The sequence below is a fragment of the Electrona antarctica genome, assembly GCF_951216825.1.
Source record: "Electrona antarctica genome assembly, chromosome: 23".
NCBI lineage: Eukaryota > Metazoa > Chordata > Actinopteri > Myctophiformes > Myctophidae > Electrona > Electrona antarctica.
In genome coordinates this window covers 27,290,159-27,305,158 of record NC_136804.1, presented here as the reverse complement: position 1 = coordinate 27,305,158, position 15,000 = coordinate 27,290,159, and the positions used below count along the sequence as shown (strand labels likewise).

General features: G+C 47.1%; 1 protein-coding gene across 1 annotated transcript in view; it reads right to left on the bottom strand.

Annotated features, from left to right (window-relative positions):
- Positions 1-15,000, bottom strand: part of LOC306916457 (CUGBP Elav-like family member 2) — a 45,510-nt gene that overhangs the window by 9,915 nt on the left and 20,595 nt on the right. Inside the window, exons 4-6 of the mRNA XM_079494321.1 lie at positions 9,536-9,608; positions 3,934-4,096; positions 804-898 (exon numbers count right to left, since the gene is read on the bottom strand). Of these exons, the coding sequence (XP_079350447.1) occupies positions 804-898; positions 3,934-4,096; positions 9,536-9,608 (331 nt within the window). The remainder of the gene's footprint in view (positions 1-803; positions 899-3,933; positions 4,097-9,535; positions 9,609-15,000) is intronic.

Below are 15,000 nucleotides of genomic sequence, written 5' to 3'. Positions count from 1 at the left end.
GTGATACTGTATATATATACAGTACATTCTGTTACAATTAAAAGTCCGGAATTCAAAATGTACTTGACTGAAAGTACTAAAGTATTGGCACCAAAATGTACTTAAAAGCACCAAAAGTAAAAGTAGGCAGTATGCAGAATGTCCCGTTTCGAGTTCTCAAAATGTATAAAACTCTCGTGAGAAGAGCGGAGCCACAATGTGGTGGAGGGTGGAGGTGGGTGGAGGTGGGTGGTGGTTAGGCATGTAACGATACACTCAACTCACGATACGATACGTATCACGATATGAGGTTCACGATACGATTTTTCACGATATTTTCAACACAATTATTTTCCAGACAAATGACCGAAACATCTTCTTTTTTTTTAATGATTTATCTTCCCCCCAAGCTTTTTTTTACAATTTTTATTTAACTACATTGCAAAAGTAGCATTACTTTTCAAGTAAAATTACTTAATTTCTGTGCAACAACTGTAAACATGCTTTCATGTTTAAACCTAGCTCGAGTTAACATTTCTTCTTTTCTTTGATGGCATAGGATAGATGTAGACCTATTTGACAGTGCAAAAACAATTGCCTTCCTTGATGTATTAATGCGCGTCAATAACGACCATCACATTTCATATTTCATATAATAAATCGATACATATCGTCGGGATATAATATCGATATATATCGATATATCGTTACATGCCTAGTGGTGGTGGGTGGTGGAGGTGGAGGTGGGTGGTGGAGGTGGAGGTGATGGCGGGTGGTGTGGCTTTATGATGGTGGGCAGCTTGAATACTCACTGTTGATGCTACCTGTTAGTGCATTAATGTTGTTCAGGCCCATGGTGCCCGCCAGCCCTTGCAGGGTGCCCAGAGAGCCCAGAGAGGTCAGCGAGGTCATGCCCGAACTAGCTGTGGTTGCTGGGCGGGGGGGGGAGAAGAGAGAGTGGGAGAGCAGATCGGGGAGGAAAGCGGAAGAGGCCGGATTGTTGGAAAACAGAAAAAGGATATAAAGAGGTGGAAAGGGAGAGAGAGAGAGAGAGAGGGGCGAGAGACAAAAGAAGCAAGCACGTTAGACGAGCGAGGGCAGACGAGACGACGGCCGAAAAGGGACCGTCGACATCTTTAGGCGTGATCAAGTCGCAGGTTTCACGCGGCTCGCCTAATTATAATCATTTACGATTTACAATTTAACTCAGAGGGTGTACAAATGTAACAAAAGGGGCAGTGTTCATTTTGTTGACTAAGAATAACAGACTAAAAGATTAAGATTATGACATTTAGTCGACTAAGACTAAATAGGACTAAAACTAAAACGGTGTGCTATTCAAAAGACCAAGACGAAGTCAGAATCTGCTGTCAAAATGAACACTGGTCCATTTGGTTACAATTTTACACTTTCCGAGTTGCAAATGGATGAACTGACAGTAAGGATCAGGGGTGCATTTACTTTGAACCACATGGGTGGCTGAACAAGTGTTAATACAAAGCAAAGGAGGAAAAAAAAGGCTATCCAGCAAATACAGTCACACACAGCTCTGCAAGAAGCTAAACATCTGGGTGTTTGCAATGATCCTTGTGTGGAGGGTGATATAATGTGTCACACGCACACGCACACGCGCACACACACACACACACACACACACACACACACACACACACACACACACACACACACACACACACACACAGTATAGCCCGCAATGCAATTTAAATGTATTGATGAAGCACAATGTGTTTTCACTGAGCCACAGTCTCGTCACTGACATGGAAATACAAAACGAAACGAGAGATTGTGACGCGTACAGAGCAGACACGCCCGCACGCACACACACGCGTGTGCACACACACACACCCACACACGCGTGTGCGCACACACACACACACACACACCACAGATTGACAAACACACCTCCGTGCATAGCGGCTTCAATTGTGTGAAACTCGTGCAACAACATGGTTCAAGTGGGTGAAGTGCTATGTCGGTGGTGTTGGGTGCGTGATGTCACGGGAAACATGAACTAGCACCCGCGTTTCCATTTTTAGTCACAACGACTCCCTCTATATCCCCCGTACCCTTGATCTCATCAAAGACGTGTCGACAAAGCAGGATTGTTGTTGAATACATTATGAAATGGAGCGATAAAAAAGCAGAAAAAAAGCAGCTCTGTGCTGGCAGCACTTGCGGGTGCAAAACACAAGCCCTGTCTCCATGCAGAGGAGTCTATATTTATCAAACTGGCATGACGTCTCGGTTTCATCGATGCACATGCACAACGCTGGGCCGCTCATTCACTTACGGCCGTCGGCCACCGAGTATAGTTGAATCTGAATGTGTGCGATTCAAGGCTGGGCTAATTCAGCGAGACAGACAGAGAGAGAGAGAGAGAGAGAGAGAGAGAGAGAGAGAGAGAGAGAGAGAGAGAGAGAGGCGAAAGTACAGCATGTAAAATGTAGGGTGAGAGTAAGAATAAAAGGAAGTAAAAAGGGAGAAGAGTGTTGCTATTCATTCCAAAGCAAAGCAGGTCTGTGGTTGGAAGCGGAGAGCAGAATGGGAGCGCCGCTGTGAGAGGGGACAGGAGAAAAGCTTTATCGAATTCATGCTCTGCTTTGTGTCTGTACACTCGGAACGGAGACGGTCGAGCGAGCTGCCGCCACCGCTGCCAGAGAGCGAGGCTGAGAGGACATGAAAGGTGGAAGGAGAGAGACGAAGGTGAAACGGGAGCTTGTCAAAAAGGAGGGCAGTGGAAAGAGGTGAGGGCAATGAAAGACGGGAGCACGAGGAATAGAAGAACAACAGGCTGGTGTGAATGAGGAGGAGGTGGAGGTAGTCTGATCGTCTCCCGCTAAAGAACCAGCCATGTTGCTGAGTACTTTTAAGTCCAAAAATCAACACCCATGTGAAGTGGGGGGGGCGCTAATATAATAACTCATGTTGCTATGATTAGGTGATGTAATGGTGATGTAAAACAAACACGGACAAAACAAACATTAAACTTTCTTTATTGTTAATGGCATTTAATGTTTGTGTTAGGGACAAGATGACGTACATTTCCGTTCATTGTCAATGGCGTTTTTAATGTTTGTTTAACTAAAAACAAACATTAAACCTGTATATAGTAGGAGGGGCTAGCGCCCGCCGTCAACAACAACAACACACAAAGGTGTGCGCGTGTGTGTGTGTGTAGGCACTCCTTCCCCCTGAAACAAGTCTGCTTCATCAAGGTTCCCGTTTCTCTGTGGGGCTCTATGGTGCAAACAAAGGAGGGTCAAATCACTTAAAAAAGGGCAGGCACCCCAATACAGACTGAACGCAAACGCACGCACGCACGCACGCACGCACGCACGCACGCACGCACGCACGCACGCATGCGCACCAAACAGTAGTCTGGAAGTATGGAAACCAGACAAAAGACTCTGAGCTACATAAACAAAGAGACGTGTGAGGGTGACTCGGTGGTCGAGCCACCTACATGCCACATGGACAGGAAGTGAGGCGCTCAGACAGGAAGACGCGAAACGAACAGGCAAGGCGTTATGGAGTCTCTATGGAGATGGTGAGGTGGTGCAGAGGAGGTCTGGAACGTTGTCGGAAGCAATAAAGGATGAACCAGTGGGGGGAACAACACGACCACACGACACCACGGGCATACTGCTGCGCTGCGGTGGCGCTCGACAACATCGGCACGAAGATCAAGAACAATGGAGGCGGGGGCTGTGGTGGTGGAGGACGGCGACAAGTGAACGATGACAGTGACGGTGACAATGACTCATGATGACGACGATGGCGTCGGGGTTTTTGCAGCGCAACAACAACGGGTTTACGATGGCGATGAGAGCGGCGTGGAGAGCGGCTAGACGGAGGCGGTGGGGGGGAGGTGGAGGGGGGAGGGCAGTCATCAGGGACCCCCCCCATCCCTTCCGAAACACCCCCCACCACCACCGCCACCGAGGAGGAGGTGCAGCGTTTTTACCTGGGCTGGTCAGCGCTGCCAGGGAGGCTGCACTGGAGGACAGGGCGTTTGCTGAGGGGCTGGCTGAGTTTTGGGCCGCCGCCGCTGCCGCCGCTAAAGTGGCCAGGTTCTGCAACTGCAGAGCACTCATACCTGGAGAGAGGAGCCAGAGAGGGGTGGGTGTCAAACCTGGGGGGGAGCGAGGCCAGGGGGGGGGTCTCACTCCCGAACCGCGGGACCAGCATGACGAGGTGTGTGGACGAGGGGAGGGCCTAACAATCACGGCTGAACAGTTTGGATTCCACAGGCGAAAATGGTCCCGTCTCTTTGCAATCGCTCGGGGTGTGCCGTCAGTATTAACACCCTGAGCGCACATGGACGAAGTTCTCCGCCCTTTCAATTAGTAACACCCAGCGCCCAGGACGGAGATTATTGATATCAAAACCGATCGCATCGCTCCACAGGCTGGGAGCGTCTGTTGCGCAACATTCGATGTTGCGCAACAGTGGGACGTCATCGAAAATGTTCCCCCCGTTTAGCCGACGAGACCGAAAATCTTAAACCGTTGATAACTCTTGATCTAAATCATTCCGTCCAATTCTAAGCAAAGATTATTTGTTAGACACCGCGTTCCAGTCGCTAGTCACGGTAGAATGAATCATACCTCCCGTTGTTGTCGATCGTTGTTGTCTAATCTGTAGGAATCATACACCGTGGTTACAGTACTGTATTGTAGGTCTAACATGGGACAACCGCAGCAAACCTATCCTTGATCCATTCATTGGTAATTAGCCTGTTGGCATTAGCATATGGGCCCATACTTAAGCATAATTAATGACCACATGCCAAAAGCTAAATGATGGCTAAGCAAGGGCTATAAAACACCTTCTGTGGGTACAAGTAGACCTTTCACCTTGCTTTTTGTGTCCGTGTATGTGGGCGCGTGAGTTTATGATGTGTGTGTGTTTGTTTGTGTGCGTGTGCACACACGCTTGGCATTTTACACGGCAGTTGTACAAGCCCTCGTAAAGCAGACAGAAGCGTTCATCAGAACAGAACTGTGTTATCTCTAATGAGCAGCTCCGAGTCTAAACAGAGAGATCCAATATTATGTGCCGTACGTGGTGGCGTGTTTGTGAGCATGTCGTCATATTAGGAAATCAACTCAAAAGAGGCGGACACTTTGTCAATATGAGGTATGTGTCTGTATATACAAGTCTGAATGTATATACAGTACCATGAGAACACACACACACACACACACACACACACACACACACACACACAAGACCACAGGAACGAGACACCACAGGGAAGAGTATATATGTCTTGTTCGACACCGCAGTGGAATTATTGCACAGGACTGCCTGTCTCTGTGTGCCTACTTGCAAGTATGTACTTTATACATTATTATACTGTATATGTTTGTCTATGCTTAAGGAAAATGTCTGAACGAAAATTAATCGCATGGATGCACCTGGGACGTATCCTCAGTGATGTATCCCAAGGTCATCAGGGTTTCGGGTCTCGCGAACTACTCTGCCGGGACTGGGAGGCACCATTCTGGCGTGTGGAGGGACTAGGCTCTGTGGGTTGACTCCTGTCCGGGCCCCTCCTACAGTACGTCTCACCAGGTCCACTCCTGCTCTCAACAGGTCCAGGACCTGTGCGTTGCACCAGACTCCCAGCACCAGACACTTCATTCAGGAGTGAGTTCTTTAGCCACAATGATTCTGCAGGCTCCACCTGGGCAACGGTGGTACTGCAGGCTCCACTTGTGGCTCGAATGGCCCTCCTAAAGGCCTCACCGAAGGTTTTTTGGGCTTCCTCCTCACGGAGGATGCAGGCCAACCCATACTGCTCCCGGGGTACCGTCTACATTCCGGCTGTCACCCGTCTCTCTGGTGGTCACCAGACTATACCTGGTTGTCACATAGTATATTGCTATGAGTCACTATTAAACAGAATACCTCAGAACGAAAATAAATCGCATGGATGCACCTGAGACGTATCTTCAGTGATGTATCCCAAGGTCTATATGCTACTTGAGAAAAATCAAACTTAAACAGCATGAACAAATCCAAGTCGTGAAGTCAGACTAATTATTTTTGGACAATCTTCTGTGATACATCAGAAGCTAAATTGAGCCGGTTTCATTACGTGGCAAAATGTGCCAGAAGTGATACAGACATCATTTGCATGCACTGCTTTCATCGAATGAGCATACAATGAAATTTAGGGCAACGACCAAAGAGCATTTTCTATGAATACGGGTCTGTAAATGAGGCTAGAGAGAGTGGAGTATCCACAAGCGAAACAGCAGGAGAATGCTTGCTGCCTCATGGGGGGGGGGGGGGGGGGGACTCACAGATAATGGTGAAAGCCCATCTGTGAGAATACCACTTCATTGCATTGCTTCATTCCTACTGGGTGATCAAGTAAAGCAGTTACCTTTTAACAACATTCTTGCTGAAGTTTCCATACCACTCTCTGTGGGTTTGGACGGGCATTACTAGACGCAGTGCTTGGATTGTGAAGCACCAACGTAATCACGCACTCATAAACCCACTTAGGGGACTGTCTCAAAAGGGGACACTCCAAAAAAATAATCTATCCAGGGGCGACCACGAACACCACAGCTGCAAGTCTTTACCCATTCAGCTTTCTTTCAGCCAATACAGGAGCAAACGAAAAAGACATGTATTGCACTTTTAAGTGAAAAGCCAAAGCCACACCTTCAACACCAGAGGCCGCCAGAGCTCTACCCATGAAGTGCCAGCCATGTCAGGGCGACCATGGGAAAAAGCTAGCGGATGTTTACTTCAGTTTGAAGTAACCGGCGCTAAAAGTCGTCCATCGTCCATCATCGGAGCAATGGAGGTGGATTGTCCAGGCGATCATAGTTTTTGGCATATCTAAGTCAAATGAAGCTCTAATCACTCATTTTGAGCGCATTATGAGCTATAATGCAAATAAAGACGGTATGCGTGCGTGCACGCGGTGGATTTTGTCCGTTTTTACGTTGTTAGCTAAAAATGCAAAAAAAAAGAAATGTTAATTATTATATATTTGTTTTCCTCGATTATCCACAATAAATCAAATATTGTTATCTCGGGCTCCATGGAGGAAAGACTCGGGAACGTCCACAGAACTACCGCATGTAGTGCCCAGGAGGACGTCTGTGGACGTCTTTGTAATTTTCTTTTCCAAAATGTCAAAATGTGCCTCTAAATGTGGGCACCCCACTTCGCTATTTTGAAAGAATGAAAGGGCACATAATGTGTTAATATGGAGCTTTCCAGAGAATGGTGCGCAAGTAACTAGGTTAGAGAGACATGTAGACGTGAAGCCAGAGAGAGAGAGAGAGAGAGAGAGAGAGAGAGAGAGAGAGAGAGAGAGAGACACTCTGTACTCTCAGAGTTAAATTAACATTGAAGATTTCACTGTGAAATATAATCTACTTCCCCACATCAGGAGTCTGAAGATGTATCCAGGCAGGGCTGTGCAGATGGAGTGTGCACTGTGTTTTCAGTGTGTGTGTGTGTGTGTGTGTGTGTGACTGTGTGCGTGTGTGTGTGTGTGTGTGTGTGTGTGTGTGTGTGTGTGTGTGTGTGTGTGTGTGACTGTGTGTGCGTGTGTGTGTGTGTGTGCATGCACGTGCGTGTTCTCTGGGGCCAGTGTGGCTCCAGGAGGAGCCTGCATGGCAGAGCGTGCGTGGCAGTGCCAGGCCGGTGTTGGCTGTGGTCTAATTGAATGCTCATTGGGGTAATTGAGCCTCTCACAGCTCCGTGGCTCCTCGTGCTAAAGACTGGGACCAGATGTCACTCAGCTGTCTCACATCTCCTGCAAATCACAGATTTTCTCTCTCTCTCTCTCTCTCTCTCTCTCTCTCCCCCCCCCCCCCCCCCCCCACCAGATGGATGGCCAGGCCAACGAGATCTCAGAATTCAGCTGCCATTAAATGTCCTAGCTGGGATAAAGCTCGCGCACCCACGCTTTCAGCCGCTTTTATGTCCAATTCCCCGTCCCAGGCGGCATTGATACTGGTGTTGCAATACGGGATTAATTCATTGATTAAGCTGGCGGGGATTGTGTTAATTGAAAAATGTAATGTCGTCGGGTAGGACATTTCGTGCGTGCGTGCGTGCGTGCGACATTTTGAATCGCAAATATATTATTGCCTGAAAAATTCAACTTTGGAGAATTCACACTGAAAGTCGAGAACACAAGAAGGCTACACAACTTCAAAACACCATCATTTTCTCCCCGGAACACCAGTCGCACTTAAATCAGTCGAGTTTTTCCACTTATAATTTTTTTTTCTCCCTTCCTCGGCAGTGGCAGCAATTTCTCCTGCGCGGGCGAAGCTATAAATATTCCCCCTGTTTCCCACTGTCAACCAGCTAAACAGCCTACAATTAAGAGCTGACAGGCATCTCACCGAGCGCCCACAGAGAAAGAGAGAGAGGGGGGGGGGGGGGGGGGGGGGGGGTGTTAGAACAAGAAATGGAGCTAGAGAGCGAGAGGTAAAGAAAGAATAGAAGAGACGGAGAGAGAGCTAAGAGAGCGATAGATGCAGGGTGAGAGAAAAACACGTCTGGAGACTGAAATGTAAACGCTGAAGGGCAGCGAGAGGCGGGAGAGCAAGGTGTAGACGAGATAAGGTGGTGCGTGCGAGGACGGAGGGTATATGTGGAGAAAAGAGTACAAGAGTACAAGATGGCAGAGGGAATGAGCACTGAGATGCTGTATACCAGGCGTGTCCAAACATTTTTCAAAAGGGGCCATATTAGAAAATATTAAAAACACCCAAGGGCCAACTACATACCTTCGGATTCAAAAAATGCTATAATAATCAGGTCAGGTGCTGTGAACACAAAGTGTATCTCAGCCTTTTTTCAGCCTTGTGTCACATTGAATGGGCCGTTCATAATACAGTTCAGGTATGAAGCTGTGGGCCGTAAAACATTCGTCCCAGGGCCGCATTTGGCCCCGCAGGCCGCACTTTGGACACAGCTGCTGCATACTAACTAGAGGGGAGTATAGTATGAGCGGATCCAACTCTGACGTGGCAAGACCGCCAGAGGCCAGCAGAGGGCGCCCACGTGAGGGAAAATACACCACCGAAGCCCCATTTAAAGCCAGAACAATGTTCTCTTCTCTCCGAGACAGAGTCCTCGTCACTGCTCTGTGACGCCCAGGGCCCGCGCTCATGCATGCACACGCACACGCACACGCACACACACACACACACACACACACGTGCACGCAAGCAGGCGCACACACACACACACACACACACACACACACATTGGTGTGGAGATCAAGACAAATCTAAGCAAGCGTCGTTAATACATCTGCAGGGCAGAGATGTCTTTTGGAGTCTAACATGCGAGTTCATCCGTTATGCTCTTTGGTCCCATTTCAGTCAGGAACAAAACAACGAGAACAGGAGGGGAAAAAAGTTGTGGCTTTGGGGTGAGTTGACGGGACACAAGTGAGGGGTTTAATTCAGGTTTTCAGGAGAACTTGTGTGTGTGTGTGTGTGGGGGGGGGGGGACTTATTCTGGGGGGGGACTTATTCTGACTTACCTGCCATCTGCTGGATCCCGCTGATCCCGCTGAAGGCTCCTAGGCTACTGGTGGAGGTTGCTTGCTGGAGCAACTGATGGAGAGAGAGAGAGAGAGAGAGAGAGAGAGAGAGAGAGGGGGAAGAGCAGACAATAAACAGTGAGCAGAGAACATAGCGACTGCGTAATGTATTCCTATACATACAGGACACTCCAGGCGTAATGAGGACTTCAGTGATATGGTGCTGTATGTGCATCGGTGCTCCGTGGCTAAACGAAACAGCTAATAGACTCTGATCTCTGCTCTGAGCAAACAGGCATAGTTTGCATTCATTCCACAAAGACTATCCCAGACAGGCCGAGCATGAGAGCTCTGATCGAGCCCACTTGCTGACTTAATTAGATTTAAAAACAAAAAATAAAAGGCTGATGCTGTCAAAAAAAATCGATCCTTCAATGATTTAAATGAACATCAAATTAATAAAAATCTAGTTTCTATTGTGAGTTTTTTGTTTTGTTTTGGGTTCGTTTTTTTGTTTTTGGAGGACTAATGCTTAATATGTACGCAGCCATACAAAAACAGCCAATACACAAGCTCATGCTGTTTGTCTTATTTTCAGTGTGCGAACCCAACATAATTAGAGAGAGAGAGAGAGAGAGAGAGAGAGAGAGAGAGAGAGACCGAGAGCTAGAGAGAGAGAAAGCGTGAGTGCGAGTGAGAGGATGAAAGTCCTGGTAAAATCTAGGAGACAACAAAGAATTTTCTTTTCTCTTTTTTTCAAAAGACAGGTGCAACTTGTACTGAGAGGATCAACAAACTGGGGAGTTGAAGATCTAGACTAGACTTGTGAAAATGAGCTTGACTCGTGTATAAAATGGAAAAGCCAAAACAAGCCCTGAGACACTCTAAGGAGGACTCTAAAGCAGCAGCTCTCAAACATCTTCACATTGTCACCCTTCTGAACAGAGCTTTGTGCCAGGCAGGGACAGCTGTAATATTCTTTTCACACACACACATTGTATAAAGCTCACGGAGCTTTATACATTGGCTATGTACAATAGCTAAAAAATAAGTATAAAATATGCCTGAACGCGTTCAACAAAATAATGTTGATGCTGTTGAAATGTTGTTGTTTTGCTGGGGACCCCATGGGACCCGTTCCACAAGGTCGCCTGGGTGGGGGGGGGGGGGGTCCCCGGACCCCACTTTGGGAACCACCACCCTAAAGAATGAGGCTGACGGGTAGGAGATGACACAGGATGATCGAACCGAAGCAGCCCAACCGTGTGGCCCCGCCTACAGAGGGAGGAGCCGCCACAGAGCCAGGCTGCTATTGGATCATCGCAGCGCGACAAAAGCCCCTCCGCCACCGACCCATCCGATGGCCGCCCAATCAGAGGTCTCGCTGACCGCCGCAATGCAGTGGAATTTGGTTGCATGTGTGTCAATTTAACGGACCGATGACGTCAAAATGGACCGGTGTTAAATTAACCCTAAGGGCCCGTTTGGGTCCATTTTGCAGTGGCGTAAAGCAGTGGTTTTCAACCCTTTTCATATCAAGGCCCACTATTTATTCGGCATTTGAGCCACGGACCACCATTTGATGACATTTAGCCTCTCAGACCCAAAACTAAAGAATATGTTGTTGTCGACGTTGGATAATATTTTGTCCATAGCGAAATGCTGTTAGGTGCATTAAGCGTGTATTATGTGAATTCAAATGTTGTCTACTCTTAAAATGAAATTGGTATTCTTTGGGTATATTGTCGTTGAGTTCATTGAAAGCAAACTAGCAAAGCTCAAATCAAATTAATATAAGAACCATGACAACTCTCCTGTGTATCCCATTCCCCACACGGGGATAAAGAAGAGAGCAAAGTAGGAGCTGTTTATAAGTGCATTGAGTGTCGCGCCTTGTTAATATTCCATTCAGCCAAGACCGGTACATGCATCTGCTTCTGCTAAAACTCTGATGATTGCGTGTAAAAAACAAATGATCCGTTTGGTTAATTTTAAATGTATGCACTCTGAGGAGACGAGACACGTCTCTCACACCCTCTGCTGCAGCGCGCAGCCTGCAGGGAACCTCTCTCTCTGTCTGTCTGTGTCTCTCTCTCTCTTTCTCTCTCTCACGCATTAATCATAAAATGGTAATTGGTCAATACGTCCGCTATATTATTTCATATAGTCCACAATTATGTCTGCCTGGCTGGGTCGGGTCTCTCGGAATGTCGGAAATAATCGGATCTCGGTCGGGCTCGGCGCCGCCATTTGACACGAAATTGTCACGGTTTTGAAAAATTGAAAAGAAAAAAATATATATATATTTTTTTTTACATAACGGTAGTTAAACCATCTGCTGCCCCCTGCTGGACGCAGAACCAGAGACTGCCGAGCCGTTTGTAATGTAACACACGCTGGACTCACATCCTGTTTTGGCGGCCATCTTAGATGCTAAATAAATAGCGTCAATGCTAGCGAGCTAAAATGAAGCCATCCTTGCTCTAGAAAGCGCCAATGTTCCCATCTAGACCACCGGATAATCAGCAAAGACCTCCGAACAACGCACGTTTTATCCAAACCATGGAGAGCCGTAGATTTCGAGTTGTTCAGCTTTTTAGTCAGCCTGTATAAAGGGAGGTGAACGGCAGAGCGGTTGCGCAATCTGGTGCCAAGGCCAAGCAAAAAAAGAAATCAGCGATCCGGTTTGATATCAATAACAAAGCTTATCAGACGGAACGTTACGCCGGAAGCAGTTGCCGGTTGGATTCCAACTGGCGGAACCTTCCGTCAGAAGCAGTACATTTGTTAAATAACTAGTCGACTAGTAAACTAGGCAACGAGTCAACAAGTAAAAATCACTAGAAGTGAAAGCCATAGTAGATAAACGGAGTGAGAAATGAAACGGAAGAAGCGGAATGGAAACCGCAGCACAGGTAACAGGTAGGAGAGACACGGACGGAGGAGGGAGTAAGGAAGGAGGGAAGGAAGGAAGGAAGCAGAGTTGTTTTCGTCGACTAAAACTAAGACGAAAAATGTTCGTCGACTACCTTTTTTCACTGACAAAAACAAAATGGAAACTAAATGAAAACTATAAGCTATGATGACTAAAACTATGAGACTAAAAATACTGACAATTTCGTCAACAAATAAAAACTAGACTAAAATGTTGGGAAGGGAATATAGTGGACAAGAGATCCAGTATAAGTCATTTTATACTTGGTTGCATGCTGAAAATAGCTATTTTTGGCTATTTTCAGCAAGCGAAAAAAACAGTCATTACGACGGCATCAAGCCCCACCAAAACACATTTTGTTCGACTAAATCACCTGTAGATTTAGTCGACTAAAACTAGACTAAAACACTAAAACATTCCAGGTGACTAAAATGTGACTGAAACTATAAGTAAAAACAATTAAAAAGACTATGACTAAAACTAAAAATAGAAATTTGCTGCCAAAAACAACACTGGAAGGAAGGAAGGTGGGGGGAGGGGGGGTGGGAGTGGTGGTGGGGGTGGGGGCGTGGGGGGGGGGGGGCACTGACTGCGGCGGCTGCGCTGGCTGCGGTGGTGCAGTAAGGGGTGACGGCAGGCGACGAGAGGCCTCCTCTTACAGCCAGATACTGCGGGGTGAGGCCGCCCAGGCCCGTCAGGCTGCCCCAGGTGGTGGCGCTGTTGAGCTGCTGCATCTGCTGCGCCAGCTGCTGCTGCAGGCGCCGCTGCTCCTTGTCCTTCTGCGTGTCGGCGAACTTCACCACGATGGGGGACGAGCAGCCCTGTGTGGGGGGAGGGGTGGGGGGATAGGAGAGATGGGGGTGGGGCGTTTAGAACAGTGGGGTCTCACACTTTGTCATGTCAAGGACCCCCCAAAATGACACTCATTAATTAGCCTGCGGGACCCCCCCCCCCCCCTCCCCCATTTGAAAATAGCAAAAATAACCGATCTGCAAGTAGCACTTGTAGCACAAGATAGCACTTTAGATACTTAGATAGCATCTTACAGACTTATAACAGGTGATGTAGACAGCACTAGAATTGCATTGTATGTAGTCATAGCACTTTATAGTATATATAGTATAGTATAGTATAGTATTGTGGTGACCCACATCTAATGACATTGAGAGACATTCACCAGAGGAGAGGTATTGTGCCTTTAAGAGCACAGGTTCAGGGAGAGAGTAGAGGATTTCCGGTTCCGGGTTATTCTATTGTGATTATTACCGACAGTGTGTACTGTAATCTTTTGTATGTGGTCTCCTGTCTCGCTGTTTCCTTACTCCACAGTATAGTATATATGTATAGTTTAGTTTCATTATATAGAGATTCCACTGTTACGTTTCTTAGCTTACGCATGTTTCATGAATACTACTTTTTATGTATGCGATGTATTGCTTTTCTGTTCTTGCCTAATGTAAGTCGCGTTAAGAGCGTCTGCTAAATGCCTAAATTGTATCGGTTATTTTTGACAGTAATATGCAATGTGGCCCTCTGGAGTGGGGGTGGAAATATAGTGTCCCTCTCCATCGTCAAAGTTCCCCACCCCTGCGTTAGGTTTGGCATGAAGGGCTGATGTTGGTAAAAAAAAAAAAAAACATCCAATGACACACACACACACACACACGCACACGCACACGCACACGCACACGCACACGCACACGCACACACACACACACACACACACACACACACACACACACAAGCAAGCAAGCAAGCAAAAGCATACAAAGTCACCCACAAACATACTTCACAGTACACATATGCACATAAATATATGCATGCACCTGTGTGTGCACACAACACATCATTTATTTAAAACCTGTATTTATGCATACAATAAAGGCAGGCAGATGAGAAAAGTTCCATGGCAAACAGGCAGAGCGCAGTAGTGCACGCACACACACACACACACACGCACACAGTATACATTTTATTTAGGGTACGCATAATAGAATACAGATACAGTGGACTAAGATAAATCTGTTTTTTTTGCAATGATACCCTGGTGAAAGGGACACACACACACACACGATCACTGACACACAATCACACACTAACATGCGCGCTTAATCGCAGACACGTAAAATGACTTCTATTTAAGCCTACAATAAAGGCACGTACACATTAGACAAATTTGCGCGCACGCACACACACACACGCACGCATGCACGCACGCACGCCCGCACGCACGCACGCACGCACGCACGCACGCACGCACGCACGCACGCACACAATGACCCTGGAGGTATAGCGTGCCTTCTTTCTCTGTAAGGGCTCCGTTGTCTTTCTGTCCAGAGAGAGATTTCCTGAATTCTAGAACTATTTCATCATCTCACATGGAGACTGTGAGAATGTGCACAAGAGACAGAGAGAGAGAGAACCTTTTAGGTTTTATGAGCTCAGTTACACGCAAACAGCCTGAACTTTGAACATTCAGTGGATTGTCTGTGGTCTGGGGTTTTCTCTGTGTTCTGAAGCCTGTTGAGCC